Here is a 20,267-nt window from a genome sequence, read left to right on the forward strand (position 1 = left end):
CTCTGTCCTTCCAAATCTGAGAACTGGGATGGACATCTTCTGGTGCAAGCTTTTGCAAAGGTCTTACAAAATTTTGCATGGAAAATGCCAGTATGCAAGCATCTCTGCAGTGATAGGAAAAATGCATCTGTTGGAAAATAGGATGGGAATTTTATTCCAGTTTTTTCTAATTCTGCTAAGAGACTGACAGTCGCACACTGGCTAGTACTTGTTAAGTTCAGGTAAGAACTTAACTGCACTAGTTCACTGTTCCTAACACACAGAGACAAGTAGAGATGCAGAGATATTATCTTTGACTGGAACAATGTGTGACAATTTTGAGCACTGCAGTGTGCAAGCAATAACACAGTGAGCGTTCACAATTTTTTTTACCAAGCAAAAGATAAAGCTTAGCTCCTTTAGCTAGCTACCTTATTGGGAACTGAACCCAACCTGTTCCCAATCCCGTCAAGTCTTTGTCTTCATCATTCTGCTGGTGAAATCTAATTAACTCCATAAGGGGCAAAAACAAGGTCTTGTGGAAAAACAAACTCATAAATGAGACCTTGTGCACCGATCTTTAGATGCCAATTTTCTAGGCTATTTACAGCTATTTCAGTGGGAATTAGCCTCATAAAGATTTTTCTAAGTCCAGTTTAGTATATAACAAGAAATAACTGTAAGAGATTAAAGCTAAACAGTTGTAATGAGAAACAGAGAGTTTTCTCTGAGTTTTTGGCTGTGACAGAAGATGTGTAACAGTTGGATCAAGCTAGCTACAGAAGACATGAAATCTCCTTTTCTTAATGATTCCTACTAAAACCAGAATCTTTTTCTTGGATGTAACCTTCGTTAGCTTGACTTTGGTTCAGAACAGGGATAACTGCATGAAATTCAGTAGCACGTTTAAAGCAGGAGCAGTGGGACTCACCATGTAATTTTAGTAATCTGAAAGTTAGATGCCAAAACAGGTTGCCTGACTGTAGACAGTGACAAGACAGAAAGGTATCTTCAGAACATGCATTATCCAGCTGATTTGAAACGTCTTTTCTGCTCTCCTTCTGATCTGTATAGGGGAGAAGGGTCAAAGCTGGGCCTTGGGATATGGGTGTGTGCAAACCAGACAGTGCCAGCGCTGCAGTCCCTTTAGCTTCTCCTTGCTCCTTAATAAATCATGCTTGCTATGCCTGCACCTCCCTTCACTCAGTGAGCTCCAGGCAGAGATGGAACCTTACACCAGCCTGTGGGCAGGGGCAAGGATGAGCCATCCTGTACACTCCCTGGGTACAGAGACCTCATGGGAAACACTCCTACAAGAACATCTTCTGCTCACTCCACTGGCCTTACATACCCTTGGTATCAAACAAGGCTTTTATGGGCCGTGATTTTACCTTTTCTCTGTAAACATTTCTGTTTCCTTTGAATAGTAGCTTGCAAGTCTTATAAAGACTCAGAAAACTTCACTTAAAGCGACAGGATTTTTTCCTAAGTAGGAAAAGGTAGTCCCCAGAGAATTGTTGTATCCTCCCATTTATGTCTAAATAGCTGCTGGAATAACATGATCCCTGCTTCCCATGCAAACTGAGAGAAAGACAGTAAATAGTGTCCTAGGGTCTGGTTACCTTCCTCCCACTCGCCTCAAAACAGTTCCCATTTTCACAGCCCCTTTTAAAATTAACAGTTATACAGCCATCACCATAAAAGACTGTAGAGCACAGTTTCCTAAAAAGGACACAATCTGCTCCTAGTAAGTCTGCAAACTTGTAGTTCCTGAAGTTGTTCCAGAAGTAAACTGAAGTATATTTAAAAAACAACTGTTGTTACTTAGGCTGAAAGCTGCAAATTCAGACTAAGGATTAAAATGCAGTCAAAATAATCAGGATGTGGTGATTGTGAACCAGGAAGGTTTTGTAAAGAAGCTTAGATGAAAGTCTCTACAGCAACATCCCAACCTCTTTTGCACATGCAATTAATGTACAAAATTTTCATATGCCAAAGAAAGCAGGATAATGGTGACACACAACATTCCTGAACTGTGTTATAATCTAAATGAAGACATGATGATCTGCAGAAGAAATTGTTTGTGCTCATTAAAGCCAAGAACACACTGTCATGATGTATTTTCTTCTTATAGATATGTTAATGCAAACCTGAGAAGGATTTTATTGAAAATGATTGATTTATGCTAGGATGAAATAATTCATGTTTTTCATCAAAGTTATATGGATCAGCCTGTATATTTTGTTGCCACAAAATATCTGTCATGTATTGAGTGACTCCTTCCTCTTCCACTTAGTTTAACTGACAACAGCTGACCCCTTGTCTCTTGACAGTTGTAATCTGTCACCTTAAAACTCAAACTCCCATAACAAATAACAGATAAATGACATGCAATGATTAGACATGTTTGAGTAAATAAAGCAGCCCAAATTTCCCAACCAGCCAGCAAAGATAGAGACAGACATTGTGCAAAGGGCAAGAAGAATCACAGACTTTTCTGGATTAACTTCAAAGCCTGGCTGTAAATATGAACCCTCTAGTAAAGCTGACTTTTGGATTCAGACTTGCTGATCAAGCAAATAATAGCCTGATTCGTGCAAAAGAGAAACAACCTTACATGGTCATGTTACGTTGTGTTCTGAGGGGGCTCCATTATGTCCCCATTTGTCTAATCATGATATTTCTGAGTCATCAGAGGGAGACCTGAGGGGATCTGGCCCAGCGTTCTTTGAACTCTGGTGGGTATCTTTTAATATAAGACTTGGGAGTTGTCTAGTAAAACATCTGTTTTGAAAATGAATTTCTAAGGGATGAATCTGTACCATCTGTCTGATTTTTGACATCCTTCAGGCTCCAAGCTCTTTGGAACTTTTATAACACTGTGGGATTTGGAACTCAGCTCATTTTTAGCTATTATTTCAGCCTGTACTGAAAATTCCTCACAATGATACAAATCTCTTTCTGGGAGAGCTTGGGGAGGCAGTTATGTAAAAAGACTACAGAGGGTGTGTGAAGTTCCCAAGAGGTTTGAAGTTTATTTTATCTTCTTTTAATGTTATTGAATATAATTGTATTGTTTCTCTCTTGACTTTTAGACAGTTCTAGATATGTGAATTTGGCCCTCCTAACTGCATGAACTTTAATAGGTAGAAGGGAGAAAAATCTAGTTTAAATCAGAAAAAGTTGAAAAGCAAGAGAAGCACAGCAGCCACACTGCAGTAGGGTGCTCTTAGTACCCAAAGTCATGTTTTGGCTTCTCTCTTAAATATTGATTATTTCAGTGTTTCTGAACATGCACTGATCCTGTTTCTTTTAAGTGCCTAAAAATGGAAATATATGCTTGACAAAATAAAGGTGTTGTGTGCTGCAACAGCTGTACCTTAAGTGCCTGGCCTCAGATTGGTATCCAAAACCTGGAACTAAATACCTAGGCTCCCTATTCAGTGCATGGAGACAATGAGGTACCTCAGACAAATTGACTTGCTCTAATCATCAGGGTGGTGCATGAGGGCTATCCCTTATCAGGGGGATAGGCACCCAAATCAGGATTAAGTGGGAATATGCCCACCCTCTCAGAACGCAGAATCCAAAGACTACTTGGGAGATACCTGTGGAACTAGTTGAAAGACTTAAGGAGGACTTTTTTTATTCAATATTCAGTGTGAGAAGCTAGAGCTGGCAGTCTAGTGATTAGAGAATTCGTGACTAGAAGACTCAAAATTAATTTCTCTTCAGCTTGAGAGGCCTGTTTTAAAAAACGATAGTGTTCCCTTCTGCTGAAGTTGCACTTTTGCAGGAACATAAAAACAAATTGAGACATCTGGAAAGGTGTAGAAAATAAGGAAAAGCCTGATATAACGCCTTGTTATTTTGGACCATCAGCTACAAGTCCTTCCAGTCCTCTCATCTGCCTTTGCCTTCATTGCCTGGACCTGGAGCTGTCGTCACTGTTAGAGTGAATGCTCTAATTGTATTTCCATGATGAGAAATCTTGTTGAGAATCCCCATATTTTACTACTGGTGAACTCAGAGATTCTTTAGTGTGATAGAAGTTCTTTAGCCCAGGCAATGTTTGTGGGACAAGGATTCAGTTTAGCTGCACAAAGGCTATTGGAGGCAGAATGCACACAGCCTGTGCAGTGGGGCCACACAGACTGTGCAGGACACGTTGTTAGCAGAGACTTGGAACTCAGAACAGAAGTGAATTGGTGAAGGTGGTCTGAGAGATCTAGCTCTTGTATGAGATCCTTTATTCAATCACTTTTCTTCCTCTCATCTTTACTATGGGAGCAATTATTCCACCTATAAGTGGGATATGACCCCAAGGAACAATAATTCTGTCCTCAGTATCCCCCAGCACAGAACCTATTTCTGTGCCCAGTGGAAAACATCTCAGTCAAAGGAAGGTTGCTTAGTGTTTTCAAAGAATAATTCTGCAGCCAACCTAAATTCCCTGTCCATGGATGGAAGTGGGGAAGCAGAGAAGTTAGTGAGAGAGACATCTTGTTCCCTCATTCATTGACATATATAAGCCATATATGGGAGTTTAAGTAGATTGTTTTAATTCAGACTGAGAATTAAAAGCCAAAAATTTGATGAACTGCCCAACAAAATTTGCCTTTACGTCAAACAACTGTTGTTATTTGAAAAACCAAATAAGTAAAAAATAAAATTGTGTGTGGCCAAAAATACTATATTATACTGGATTTCATTGTTTATGTGGAATGAAGGCTACAAAGAAAGAGATATTTGCATGGGACTGAACTAATGAGGTTTTTTGGGTGTGGGCTAGTTTTGTTTTCAGTCATTGTTATTTAAAATATTTTAATTGTTAACAAGAGCAGAACATGAGACTTTTGCTAGTTGTGCTAAAGTATAGGTAATGTTAGGTGTATGAAGAAATAAACATCTTAAATAAATAACCATTATAATCTGTATACCGAAGTCCTCTGGAATCACAAGAAAATATCTGTCTCTATTATAATTTAACATAATCTGTTTAAATGAATATAAAAGATATAATATGTGAAGTGTAAAAAGTTAATGATAGAGAGGAGGATGTGTTGATTTTCAGAATTTTGTCTTTGGTCACAGATACATTTGTGTGGGCATACCCTCTCGTTACAAATAGCACAAATATTTTTTGACCATGTGCAGAGTCATATACACATTTTTAAACAGATTAATACAAGAACAAGTAGTTATATGACCTCTACTCTCAGCATTTATGTAAGCTACTCTATTGGCAGTAGTTCAGGTTTTAGGAGGTATCGGTCAAAGAGAGCAAGCTAATGAATTCCCAAAGCATATATTTAAAAGCTATTGCTTACTCCTTTAAGTGTGCCAGATTCCAGCAGACACAAAGGGAAACAAGTTTTAATCAAGTATGGCCAATATTGTTATAACAGCACTGAACTCCATATGCAGTAGACATAAGTTCTTGGGGGGAAAATTCCACCACAGCACGCAGCCTGCCATAGAGAAAGTATGTGTCCTTCTGTTAGGGGTGCTTCACTGGACTACATCTAACCAGAAAAAAATTCTGTGAGGTTGAACAATTCTCCATAGAGGCAATGGAACAGAATCATTCTGGGGAGTCTCTCCAGAAGCTGAACTCTTCAAACCTGCAGAACAGTAATGATCTGTCAGACTTTAAGCTGCTAAAGGTTTTGTTCCTTCTACCCTCAGTCCAGCTTCCTGTGAGCCAGATTTGTCCCTGCATTTCAGTCTGCTCTCTGACCAGGATGACCACATGCCTTAAAGATACTTTGGGGGGAATTCGGGGTCTGTACTTGTGCTTCCTGCAGAAAGCACCAGCATTCCACTGGAATCTGGAAAACTGTCCTTTGATTTGTCGAAGATTTTCCAGCACTTCTCACATAATTTCTGTCCCAATTGTACTTAGGGAAACACTAAACCGAATATTTATTGGGAATATTTTCCTTCATTTCTGGCTGCTTTTTTGTCTCACAACTTTTAAGAAAACAAAGGCTTCAGTTCAAAAATCTATTTGTAAAACAAAAGTATGCAGGGAGAGAGAAGCCTTAATAGATACACCAGCAGGATCTACCACCCAGGCAACACAGGGGATGGCCGTGCTTTGCCTGCTTCCCAGATTATTGCAAACTACTGTCTCGGCGACGTGTACAAGAGCAGGCTCTGCTTGTTCTAACACGAGGGGAACCTCAAAAGGTCAGTGTACTAGGGCTGGGCTCCCTACTGTTGGTCATTAGACACAGACACAAATACCAAATTCTTTCTTCCCCTTCCTCTGAGCCATAAGTCCTCAGCTTGAATTTCAAACCACAGGTCCTGCTGCTTCCAGTAAACACTGAATATTTAAACATATGCTATTTAAAAAATGATATGGTAAAGAAATGCTGTTTCTTACAATTGGCTTGAGAATTATAAACAAGGCTGTAGGAGAGACAGCTGCCTGTATCTCCAAGGTGTTGGCATAAGTAAGAATCCTGTTTGCAACTGATGTTGACCACAGTCATTGTTTGGAAGCCCTTTGCACCAATGCATAAGTCTTTAAATGCAGGAAAATGCTCTCTAGTCTGTTATATTCTTCATTCCTGTATTCCAGCATTTCCAGGAGCCTAATCAAGGGTTGAGCCGAGTTGATAACTGTGGTCACAACCCAAGCTTATTAACCCCAGCCAAGCATTAATCCACAGGAAGTACCTTACTCTGATGTTCTTATTGCTGATATAAGCTGAAAATTAAATAAGCCATGTCTAGTAGGTGAAAGGATTTATTTTTCCACAAATGCTATGTTTCCTTTATATGAAATTTCAAGAGAGTTAATGCCTTTACTGTACCTTAGCCAATCAGGCTGAATATCTAATGCCTACTTCTTTAATAATATAACATATCCTACTCTCCCCATTACAGATTACATTTATAAACCATAAAAATCATATCCAGAATCCTACTTAATATCCGTTGCTTAGAATTGAAAACATAAGGCTTTATTCACACTTTTTTCTGAATGCAAATTGTTGCACAACCACAGAAACATGCTGGAACTTTGTGTGAGAAGTCTAGTGCTGAAGAATAAGAGATGAAAAATGGCCTGAGTCTGAAAATGGAAAATAATTAATGTGATAAGGAAAAATTATTTTTCTGAATATCATCTCATAAATGCTCAGCACCATGAAAGTGTATAAAACTATTTATTTACAAAGTCCAATTTTTTATTTCAAACAATGTTGATAGAAAAAGTAGTTCCCTTTCATTAGATGCCATCTGTGTTAAAGAGCTGATTTGCTTATCCCTATGTAGTCATTTAAGACTGTTTTTTTCATGTTGCTCTTTCCTAGTTTAAGCCCCGAGGAGAGGTTGAATATTCTGATAGTAACCATTCAGCTGCTCTCAATATTTTAAAAGAACAAAATTATGGCATAGCCAAATGAGTTCCAGAAGGCAATAAATGTGCTGGCTTTATATCACCAGTAAACACTCACATATTTGCAGAGAAAAGTAGTTTTTAAAAAGAAGACAGAATGGACAAGGCAAATACCAGACCCTGGACCTCAGGAGAGCAGCCTGCAGCCTTTTCAGGGATCTGCTTGGAAGAACTCTGTGTGAGATGATCCTGGAAAAAAAAGAGGAGTCCAGAAGAATCAGTGATTCTCCAGGATCACCATCACCTCCTTTAACTCATGAACTGTCCATCCTGACATGGTAAAAATCAAACATAAAAAGGTGATGATTGGCTAAAGGTTTGACTCAGTCTTGGAGGTCTTTTCCAATCTTTACAATTCTGTGAAACATAAAGGAGGTGCGAGAAGAGTCAGTTAACCCGGTGCAGGGGCTGGATAAGGAATATAGATACAGTGTCTGAGCATGCAGGGACAGAGTTAAGAAGGTAAACGCCCACCAGGAGCTGAGCCTAGCAAGGGGCTTAAAGGGCATTGGGAGGCTTCTATATTAGCAGCCAAAAGAAGACTAGGGAAAATATGGGTCTTCTGCTGAATAGGACATGGAAAAGGCTGAGTTACTTAATGCCTCCATCGCTTTGGTCTTTACTGGTAAAATCTGCATACAGTAATTTGAGGCCTCTGCAATCAGAGAGGAAACCTGTAGCCATCAACATTTACCTTCAATGGAGGAATATCAGGTCAGGGGGACATTTAAACAAATTGGACATACAAAATTCCAAGGAACCTGATGGAAGACACCTACAAGTGCTGAAGGAGGTATCATGGCAATGTGAGACCTCTCTCAATTATCCTTGAAAAATCATAGTGATGGGGGAAGTTCCTGAGGACTGGAAGAAAGCAAATGTCACATCTATCTTCAAGAAGGAGGATTCAGAGGACTATAGGCCAGTCAGCTTCCAACCTTGGGAAAGGGATGGAGAAAAAAGCCCTGGAAGCCATTTGCAAACATCTGAAGGACAAGAAGGTGATTGGGAGTTGTCAGTGTGGATTTACGAAAGGGAAATCATGCTTGACAAACCTGATAGTCTTCAATAAGAAAAATGAGGTTCATCTTGGTGAACAAGGCAAGAGAAGTCATTGGGTTTTATCTTGAATTTAGCAAGGTTTTTGACACTGTCAAAATGAATGAAGAGAGGTGGATTCAAAACTGACTGAACTTCAAGCGTTTGATCAGCAGCATGAAGTCCAGCTGTCAGTCTGTCAATAGTGGTATACCCCAGGGATCAATACTGGGGCCAATACTGTTTAACATCTTTAATGACTTGGATAATGGGACAGAGTACACTTTCAGCAAGTTTGGAGATGATAGAAAAGTGCAAAGAGTCTTTGATACAGCAGTTGTTTGTACTGCCCTTCAGAGGAACCTTGAGAGGTGGGAGAACTGAGTCAGCAGGAATTTCATGAAGAGTGATGAAGGGAAATGCAAAGTGCTATACCACAGGAGGAATAACCCTATGCACCAGTGCAGGCTGGGGGCTGACCTGCTGGAAGGCTGTGTTCTAACAAAGGATCTCAGAGTCCTGCTAGACACAAAGTTGAACATGTGTGGCCCACTATGTGTGCCCTTGCAGCAAAGTAAGTCAACAGCCTCTTGGACTGCAACAGAAAGAGCGTTGCCAGCAGGTCAAGGGAGGTGATTCTTTCTCTCAGCACTGGTGAGACACATCTGGAGTCCAATCCTGGGCTCCCTGGGACAAGTGAAACATGGGCATACTGGAACCAATGGCCACAAAGATGGATAAGGGCTTGGAGCTTTTGATATATAAGAAAAAACTGAGAGAGATGGGATTGTTCAGTCTGGAGAAAAGAAGGCTCAGGTAGGATCTTGTCAGTGTGTATAAACATCTGATAGGAAGGAGTAAGGAAGACAGAGCAGGCTCTTCCCAATGATATCCAGTAACAGGAAAGAAGCACAAACTGAAATACAGGAAATTCCATTTAAACATAAGAAAAAACACTTTTTACTGCGAGGATAGTCAAACATTGGAAAAGGTTACTTCTTGAGTTTGTGGAGTCTCCATTTGTGGAGATATTCAGAACCCAACTGGATGTAGTCCTGAGTATATTGCTTTAGTTGACTCTACTCTAAGCTTGTACTTAGAGTAGACAGTCTCCAGATGTTCTTTCAAACCACAGGAGTGGAAACTTTGAGTTGAACCATGGTCATCCAACTTCATCCAAATTGGCTCCCAGGTTTAGATTATGCTTCTTTCAGGTCATTTTCACTAACAAAGCTTCCTCCATCAGTGAAGGAAAGGAATAGTAGCCCAGATTATCAGGGGATCTTCTCACCTCATCCTTTTTTCAGGAAGACAGCTGAAAGGGGAAAAGCAATTCTTAGAGAGGGTTTATGCCTTTGATGCAAGAGGGAATGCCAGAGAAAACACCAGGGAGGAAAAGATGTTGAGTAATCATATAGAAACCAAATCTTCTCAATGAAGCAGAACTCCTAAGTGTGTGAGAAATAGAAGGAAGGAGAAAGAGTTTTGCAGAAGGGCATTTAGGAAGTGACAGCAATGTTCCAAATACGATAAGAACTTGGTGACAAAATGAGAGACTGCTTTACTAACAAGGCTCTGTCTTTCTGTTCAAATCTGGTCATGGTATTTAAGAAAGAATTGATACAGGTAGCAAAAATGGAACATTTATAATATTTAAATTATATAAATTAAAATTATATAATTATAAATATTAAAATTATATAATTTTAATAATAATAATAATAATGATAATAATAATAATAATAATAATGAGATAGAAAAGAGATATATTAACAGCCATAACTCCTAGCCATCTGGATTCCATTGACCATATTAACACTTAACTGTCTAATGCTTTTCAGTGAATATCAAAGCACTTTCAAAGGAGAACCGTATCAGTACCCCAACTTTACATGGGAAGGGATATACAAGATAGTAGTGCCACCCAAAAAATCAGTTGCAGAGATGAAATTAGATTTGTTGACTACCAGAAGAGAATGGTTAACTATTCAGCCATCCTTCCTTGGGGAAAAAAAAAAAAAAAAAAAAAAAAACAAGGAAAAAGAGAATGTTCTAAGTGCAGGATCTTCTCTCTGAAAGATTTACTTGATACCTGATGGACTTAGTCTTCAAAACTAGCTCCAGTTAGATATTGATGATGCCAAGAGCTCAACAGGATTCAAAATATGGGTGTGGAAAATATATGTATCCATTGTAGTAAATGTTGTAACCATTCCTTTAAGGGATATGCACTTTCCACATATCAGAGCTTAAGTCAGTTCCTAACAAATACCGGCAGGTATTCTTCCAGTAGACATACCAGCACTTAACTATCATTTAATGCGGTTTTTGCAGAGTGGGAGATTATTCTCAAGGTCAGAACAGCACAATGAGACTTACAGTTGGTCAGGTGTAGTGTGTCACTGCCTACCTGGCACCAAATGAGGTGAAAGCATTAATTAAGTCACTGCATGAGATACGTGATGTAACAGTTTTTAGTAATTCTAAACTAAAAACTAGGCATTACTAAAGTAATGCCTAATCTAATCTAATCTAATAATGTTTTATAAATATAAGCAATCATAAATGAAGCACAGAGAACTGACAGAGAGACGCATTTTGTTCCATCTTTGCGTCTTTGGGTTTGTTGAAATGCTTAATGTCAACTATATAAATATTTTATTAGGCAGCCAGTTAAACAATGGCTGCTATACATTCCTCTCACAGTGGCACAATTTAGTAAACAAGCAAGGTGAGTGGGCAGGGAATTTGGACTAGATGATCTCCAGAGGTCCCTTCCAACCCAAACTATTCCGTGATTCTGTGATCCTGTGTAAATGAAGTGCAAAGACGCTTGTTCTATTGTTCTTTGATGGGAAGGCACAGCCATTTCTTTGATGCTATCAGGAAGCTCTACCAACCTGGTCTCAACGTAGACCAGGAAATTTTCTCAAGATACCCATGTCAGTTGTCAGGCTTGGTGAACAGAGCCAAGGTTTTAAAACATGGACACCCCATCAACTGGGCCCATGCTTCTAACTCACCTATTTCAGAGAGAAATAAGAGAAACAACTGTATGTGTCTTTCTGCATATCTAACCCTTCTTCCCCATTTGAACATGTGGCCTTTGTATTGCAGCCTTATGCTTTATTTATCCCATGGACATGTGCAGGTCCCAGTGTTCCTACATTCTTTACCAAAAGAAACCACCTTTGCCTTAGGAAATCAGTGCACTGTATTTTTTCTCTGCTTATTTTTTATAATACTTTTAAATATAAAGTGTGGTTTTTAATAATTTCTTTTGTTCTGTAATTCCAGAGAAAGAACGATCTCTATAGTCTTTCTTCCAATGTTTCCTTCGAAGTTAAGAGCATGCCATACAAGGTGCAACCAGCAAAGCTCCCCACAGGAAGCATAGCAGTAAGTAACTGAAAATTATATCTTTGTGTGAAGTATATGTATTTGGTCATTCTGATCACAGCTGTGAAAGTTTTTGTAGATGAAAATATTGAGATTGGCCTTTCCTGTGTTTCTAGTGTAAATTCCTGAAATAATACCTAAAGGAAATACCTTTATTGCTTCCTGTGGAAGGTGGTGATATATGATACTGATTACATTTTTAAATAACTTCTTGCTGCACTAATGTGCAGACTGCTTTATTGCAACCAGGATGGATTTTTCACCCAGAAGAAAACAACAGAACTGTGAAAGCAAGTATCTAGTTACTTTGTTTGGGGTAAAATAAGTCTGGAGGAAATTTTTGTGCAAAATCCAAAATCACGTTTCTGTTAGGTTTAGAGATCTCACTCTTCTCCCAGTCAGCAGTTTTCTCACACAAGCATATGGATTATCTACAGCAATTCCTCTCTTATCTGTATTAAGCTTCTTTGATACCCTCTGATTTTCAGAAAGGTTTGCATAGCTCTCTAGGGTTTCAACCTCACAGCACATCAAGTGCAATATATAAGTTTACCAACTGATGTGATAGATAGATGCTAAAGTACTTGCCTTATTTGCAGACTGAGATGTGTATGGCCCTCAATTACTATATGAAAAATAAACCTTGGAGGCATAAGTTTGATTTACTTGTTTTCTTGTGACAAAGCATTGACTTTTGGGAGAACTTTAAAGGAATTTACTCCTTATGGTATCTAATACCATGGTTAAAATTCACTCTATTTTGTCATTAATGGTAGAAATAAGTAAAATATGAGTGCAAAAATTGGATCTATTATGAGTAATCTGAAATTTTATGGCTTATTGTTCTTATCTTTTTGAAGATTTATCAGTTACAGTCCTTCTTTTTTGAAGCTCTTTTCAAACTTTTCCAAGTTAAATCATGGTGAAAATACATCATACTGGTCTGTTGAGATGTGGTAGTAGGGGCAAAATATTTTCTTATATGGAAAACAGAATAAAACACTTTATAGCTTACTTTGAGTGTATTTTAGAGGATACAAGGTATAAAGTTGTGTTTTGAATATGCACAGATTACATGGTTGATACGTGCTCGGGGAAGACCCAAGGTAAAATCTTGGTCCTGTCTGCACAGTGACTCCAACCTCCATCATCAGGAGAACCATGACTTCACCACAGAGATTTGGTGCTTAATGCAGTATTCATCCAGAAAGGTTCAAAGGCTCCAAGCTGACAGATATACTCAGGCTCTTTTTATTTTCTTGCAGCATGTGTTCCATACCAGAAACACATGTTGTGCAGAGTTCTGTTGGTAGTGGTGCCTTCATCTGGACTGAAGTGCTTTATCCCAGGTGATAGCCTGCTGTTCTCAACAAGTGTCAGATGATCTACCAAATGATCAGATAAGCATTTTATTCTCTTATTCCAGCCAGTATAATGCTTGTTATTTGCTGCAGATGATTTACAGCAAAATGCCAGTAATGGCAACTGTAAAATGTTGAAAAATGATAGTGCTTTTATGTCGTTTCATATGTGGACATGGCAGTGGACACTTGCCAGCTCTACAGCTTGATGTGTTATATGCACCAGTTCTTTGATGTTCCACTTGCAAAAAGAAATATTTGCTTGAAGTTGGGCAAAGCTTAATATTTTTGCTCCTTCTGAAAAAGATCACTAGTTGTGTTTTAAAAGTTTCTAAAGATTTATTTGGAAGTTTATGGTTTTCTTTTAGACAGTGAAAGGATGGAAGAGGAATAAAGATTTTAATATTTTAAAATTAATTGCCAAAAGTATGTATCTCATAATCAACTAACACTTTAAAGTTTATATAGAGAAGATAATATCGTTAAAAGAACAGAGCATATGTCCTTCATTTAACTCATACAATGCTGTGTTCCAATTATGCAAGTTGATATTTATGTTTAGTTTTAATGGCATGAATAATCCCATACTCAGTAATCAACAGAGTCATGTAGTCATATTTGCAGCACTGAAGTCTTTATTTCCATCATCATGGAATGTAGGTCTTTATCTTGAACAGAGAGAGGGCCATGATAACAAAGGTGTGTGAAAAGTTATATAAATGTAAGAAAATCTTAATCTTTTATAGTAAAACATTAGAGTAAAAATGCATCAAATGGAAAATTAGCATGAAATTTAGTGGAGCTTAAACCAGAATCCACTGACATCAATAATAGTATTTCTATTAATTTTCATATGCTGGGAATTGCAGCTATATATTATACAACTGAATGGATTTCCTTGCTAACAGCTCTATCATTCAAAAGAAATTTGTCATTTTTTCTTAAAAGTATTATTATAGTAAATGATACTATCTTATTTGATGAATTTCATGTGAAACTTGAAAATACTTTTTATTACAAAAAGTACAGAGTTACAATAAGCAGCAATTTGTTCTATTTTATTTTATGATTCTTGAGCCAGTTTGGGAGTTTAATAAATTATAATTGCTTTTCTTAAATGTTTGATAGGATCTTCGGGGGGGATACTTTAATGTAAACCTATCCTACAGGTTTTTTTTGACCAGTGTCCTACAGTGAGTAAAACTTGTTTCAGACTAAGGCCTATACCTCCTTTTTTAGCTATTACATGGTGATAGTACTTTCATTTTAGACATGTTTATATTTCTTATGACATATATTTGCATAAACATTTGTAAAGTGTAAGCATAAATTTCAATATTAATTATGACCCCAAGCTCAAGGGAGCTTTTACATTCTATTTTGATAATTTTTTCAGAGCACATAAGAACATCATGCTTCAAAGGCTGGAATCCCTGTTTCTCACCCTCTGTAACCAAAATTACTGAAGACTAGAGAAAGGTCATCATGGGCAGTAAAAGTAGTAGCATTAGAATAATAATCAATTTAGCTATTGTTTCTTAAAGTAGCAGAATAAATTACAGAGAACTTATTTTTATATTTTAAAGTGTGTTTTTTAAAGGACCAGAGAGAAAAAAACAGCTTTGTGACAATCCCACTAGCTTGCACTTAATTCTGACTATAGATGCTGGATGTTTGCACCAGTGAAACCTAATTCCTATCTTTCCACAAGGGACTGCCATTGAACCAGCAGCTTACCATATATGTTCTTCTCTGCCTTGTGCTGCCTTCCAAAGGAATCAAAGACAATTTTGAGGACACACTGAGTAGCACCAAAATCAGGAGCAGAATTCAAAATGTACGAAAACCAGCAGCAAAAAATTAATAGTTCTTTTATCTACTTACAATGTGCTTAAGCATGTCACATTTTAAAAAAAGGAAAATAAAAGCCCCTATAGAAACACTTTCATGATTAACAAGTGACTTTCATGGAACCACAACAGGGGTTCTGAAGTTAAGACTATCAGAGAGCATCTGTGTGTGGATTTTATTTCCAGTTGCAAACAAAGGCTCTGTCCATAACTCTTGGGTTGGCTTCACCCTCATCTCAGTGCCTGAGCCAGATGGCATTCTTTGGCACCCTTTCCATACAAAAAGGTGTGAGACATTCAGCAGTATGGAAGACCAAAAGTCAGATGGCTCCTCTGAAGTCTGTGAACTGTGCTTTTCATCCTCCTGACAGAGAAGCAACCACTGTTTCCAGTGTTCAGCATAAGAAAATCTTGTCCTGAACAGAGAGGAAAGCAAACATGCATCTGAAGTACGACCAATACGCAACACTTGTGTAAAAATTCCACTTCTTCACATTGGCCACCTTAGATGAAAACAGATAAATCTCCCCCAAAAAAATTCTCTGGCTCTGATCCTGCAGTACTAAACCTACCACATGGAGAAGAACTTCAGAAATCCAAGCTGAATAATGCAGACTTGTCTTTAATCAAAATCATATGTAATACTGTTGTGGACAGTATGGGGTGGAGGAGGGACAGTCTTCTGTGGAAATGGTGAAACACGGCAGGCAAAACTGAAGGGATGCTTTGTTTTTTAATTCCCCTCCAGCTTCTGCCTCAACTCTGTGGGTGTTCAGGACTTGTCCTGTCAAACTGTTCAACAGCAACTGCATTAGTAGCCTTGCAAGTCTTTGTGTAGAGTTTAAAGGGGGCAGCCCAGGGGCTGCATATTCTACTGGTATATAGGCAGGAGTGAGACTGATGTCTACAAATAATCCACTGCTCAGGAAATAAATCTCGAGCACTTAGCACAACCCTTCCTTACTTTCAAAACCTAAGACAAAGAAGGATTCATGAAAAAGGGTATGGGTGTGACAGGATGGTTTCAAGATTTTAGCAGGCAAATACTTCATTAGCATAGGCCCCACTCAGGCTAAAAGAGGAGAGAGACGTGGCAGCTTTGCAGCAGCATTCTACCTGATACAAGACAGACCTAATTTCTGCCGTCTGTTTGGCTCATTGCTGATAATCTAAGGATTATAAACATGATGCTCTGCACTTCTATGAGATTACAGTTTCTTGTTTATGTTTCAACATTTGTCAGGCTCCAGCTGAGCCACTGCAATTACACTGCAAATTTCACTCGACTGTCTGCAAAGGCAGAGCAACAGAAGGAAGAGGGGAGAAGGGAGAAAGAATTCAGAACGCAGGCAGGACAAGCAAGGCTGAGTGTTACTGCAGCACTCATAATTGGTTAGCATCCTCAGGAAGATCCACATGTTCTTATCTGGATCCATGCTGATAGGTGCTCTGTAGCTATCATAAGAGCTAACTTGCCTTATTGTTTTCGTAGCCTGAGGAAAGAAAACAACACACAAATACAGCAAACCTCTAGGATGTGGCACATAAAAGAACACATGGAATGGCAGCAGAGATACTTGTAGCTGCATACACTGCTATCAGCTTTGTCCAAAACCTGATGAAATCCACCGACCCTGATAAAATAGACTGTTTCCATTGATTTCAGCAGGATCTCAATCAGGCTTTGAAGTCTGGATTGACTATACCAAATTTCGAACAGTGAACTGGTGCACATGAGTCTTGTTGCTGTGCTACCAGTAAGTGGTCGTGTGAAATATTCAAACACCAGGCAGCAGTTTACTTCACTTCTGTCTGAGAGCACCTGTGGAGCTGAAGTAGTTCCCCAAATTGGATGAGAGTAGCCCAAGGAGACAGGAGTGATTCAGCCAAATACTATCTGAAGAAATATGTAAAAGAAAACCCCTTCCATGAAGTAGTTGCCCATTCTCATAATTTCCACATTCAGGATGAACAATTTCAGAAGACTTTGGCTGAAGCTATCAGTACCAGAAATGATGAAATAAAATCTTTGCATCTTCCCTCAGGTTTGATCTTGCTTTAAAATTGAGTCATTTTGTCAAACTTGAGAGGACCGAAAATACTGCTGGGGTTTGCTTTTTGCTGTTGTTTTACAAATATTTGTTAAGATGGTTTTGGTAACTGGTCTATCGCTTTACTGCTCCAGCTTCACAACAACGTTAATATATGTAATCTGTATGTTGACAGTGTCAGGTTCCTTCCAAACCATAATTAAAATTTGTATCTTCCTCCATGTGGTACCTCAGAGTTTGCCAACAGAGGAAGTGCACAGCATGGATGAGTTGGGGTTTTTTAATCAATCTGGTTTTGCTGTCTTGGAGCCCATGAATTTTCATCAGCACTTCCCAGCTCTTGTGCTGTATGTGATCAGGTCTTCAAGGCTTGCTTCAGGACAGCATTCATGAGGATTTTCAAGCAGTAGAAGGGAGATGCTTTCTTCCTGGTACAGCTGAGCTCAGTACTTTCTACAGGCTTCATGTATCCCATCATAACTGCATCCCTTCTGTTTTCCCTGGCCAGTTAACCTCTTACTTGCATTCATCTTTTTCCTTAACTTGTTTTTCTCTGGGAGGAATCTCTGCAGATAGTTCAGATGACCTTTTTCTCATTTTCTCTGCCCTTGTATTTAAATGCCACTCTGAGCCACAAGTAGAGCTATTCAAAAACATTTTATCCTCACTAAATGAGCACTGCTCTTGCTGAATCTAATGATACAGAGAACCTATGAAATTCTGCAGTGGTTAAGAAGTGACCCAAAGAGCAGGCTGGGGAAGGGAGCTGTATTCTTACAGTGGCATAGTTGATCACTTGATCGCACCAGCACGATATCTGTTGGGACACAGGGGTGAGATTTCATGTGTTGAAATATTTTTTTCTTAGTTTAATTAGCCAACATATTTATTCTTTGTATATGCTATTCTTTTGAAACATTTTATACTAATAAGTATTTACAGCTGGTCCAGAGATGCATATTAGGTGAATGTGTTTGTTACATCAATGGTGGTATGGCCAGCACTGCAAGCACTTCATCCTCAGGGTACAGGCCAATGTTAAAGTGCTGACAGCAGAAGGACTCAGCAGTGTCTTGGAATTTTCTGCGTAACTCTCAGGGTAAGCTTTGGTAGAAGGCAAGTGGTATACTACATATAAAGTTGTCACCAATTTCTGTTCCCCATAACAATGAAGAATACTATAAAAAAACATGTATATCAGTAACGCTCACCAGACTGCCATCTTTGCAAACACCCTGTCAGAGGATGGAGCAGTTGGCTGCAGAGTGCAAAGGACTATTCCAAAGTGTCTTCCAATTAAGCATGACAGTAGCTTGGAGACAGATCCACTGGTGCTTGCAGAACAAAAAGTCTAGCAAAAGAAAGAGGGAGAGAGGAAAGGGCTGGATGTCACTGAAAAACTGAAATTGGCCATCTACAGGGAGAGGAGTGAGAGGCACGGGAATGGAATCAGTTTTGAGCTAAATTAGAGAGTTGTGTCCAGTTTTCAAACTTAGGCTGCTGTTCCATGAATGAACAAATTAGAAAACAGTGTTGTGTTAAATTTTGGGTGCATCAAGCAGTAAGTTAATAGCAATAGGAAAAAAAAAAAGGTTAGAAAGAGAATTTGCGATGAGTGCAGCTCGGGGACTGGGCAATAGCCAAGAAATTTAAGAGTAGATTTCCTAACTGTACCTTGAGCACTGAAGAGGAAGACCATTTGAGAGTTTGTGTAATCAGTTGCTTTGCAAACTGATTTCATCATGTCATAAAGAAAATAACTTCCATCTGTCACATACTTACTCTGTTTAAGGGAGACTAGGAGTAGATGAGAGAAGTCCAACAGAAAACCTGAGAGAGAAATAACTTCCTAGGCTAACAACAAAGAGGAAAATTTGAGAAAATAAACTGAGATTGAAGAGACATATTCATGACTAAAGAGCTAAGGAAAGCTCAAATTCATTCCTTCCCCCGTGGGAGAAGAGACAGAGCAAACATTCAGTGAGATTGACAAGGAACCTTCCAAGCAGAGTCTGAGAGCATAAAATAAATTTGTTAAAAGATATGTAAGGGAGAGTGAGGAGGACAGCATGGATGGCCCCAGAAGAGAAAAACAGGAGGATTATTATTACTCTTTGTCCACATGAAGGTCTAAAGAGAGAATTTTACCAAGTCAGTTAAAACCTTTGATAACTCATGTTAACACTTGCTGCTTTCTAGAGGCCTCCTACAAGGAAAGAGTGCATTTCATGCTTATTTCCCACTTAGATAATAGTCTGTATGCTTGACTTCTTTTAAGGAACATCATATCATACTGTGCATTAGGCTTTATCACAAAGACAATAAACTGCTGCTTGAGTTTCATTTTTGGACTGCTTAGCTGAAATGCAAATCATCAGATAAAATGTATACTGGTATGTCAGCAGAAATTAAAATAAAAAAATGTAACTTGTGTCTACTGTGGTTTGAATTAAGAGTTTGGGCCGAAGTCAACCATTGTTTCAGAGTAGTTCAGTGTAATTCAGTTATATTGGCCTAGGCTTTGTCAGTATGGATGTGAGCAGAACTTTGCTCCTTGAATATTCTTGAAGCATCTACTCAGAAGGGTATTTTTTGCTACACTGTATTAAGGGAAAATGGTTTGTTTGTCTGATTTGACCTGAATTTGGTGTATGTGTGGATTTCATTTCTAAAAGTTACCATGAACAAGTGGAAAGGAACTTACAGTAAAAGAAGCCAACGTGGGAGAATTTCAGAGAATGTGCATTTCTAATCTGCAAAATGGTGTTGAAGTGAATGCTTCTAACCTTTGTATTCTACTGTCAGATTTGCTTTCCTTGCTTCACTTTTTTTCATTTAATGTATTCTTTTCATTTCAGATCAGAACATCTGTTATTTGGTCCACCCCAAATGTCTCCTTTGAAATCCCTTTATGGGTTATAATACTAGCCATACTTCTTGGACTACTAGTACTAGCTCTGCTGACCCTAGCTTTATGGAAGGTATGCTGTATTATTACTGTTACTGTTGCCTTAAAAAAACCCTGAAAGATACTGAAAGATACTAGAAGAGAAGATAAAGAAAGGCTGGAATCTTGTGATCTTTAGCAGCTTGGAGCAAAAGCAACAATACACGTGGGTTTTTTGTTTTGGCATTTCTGACACGCTAGTGTCACTGACCTTTTTGCAGGGAACTTGTT

General features: G+C 38.5%; 1 protein-coding gene across 1 annotated transcript in view; it reads left to right on the forward strand.

Moving 5' to 3' along the window:
* ITGA8 (integrin subunit alpha 8) overlaps positions 1-20,267 on the forward strand; it is a 109,882-nt gene that overhangs the window by 85,947 nt on the left and 3,668 nt on the right. The window contains exons 28-29 of the mRNA XM_027720540.2: positions 11,726-11,827; positions 19,948-20,070. Coding sequence (XP_027576341.1) covers positions 11,726-11,827; positions 19,948-20,070 — 225 coding nt within the window. The remainder of the gene's footprint in view (positions 1-11,725; positions 11,828-19,947; positions 20,071-20,267) is intronic.

The sequence above is a fragment of the Pipra filicauda genome, unplaced genomic scaffold (assembly GCF_003945595.2).
Source record: "Pipra filicauda isolate LSUMZ 115617 unplaced genomic scaffold, ASM394559v2 scaffold65_size3143899_pilon, whole genome shotgun sequence".
Taxonomy (NCBI): domain Eukaryota; kingdom Metazoa; phylum Chordata; class Aves; order Passeriformes; family Pipridae; genus Pipra; species Pipra filicauda.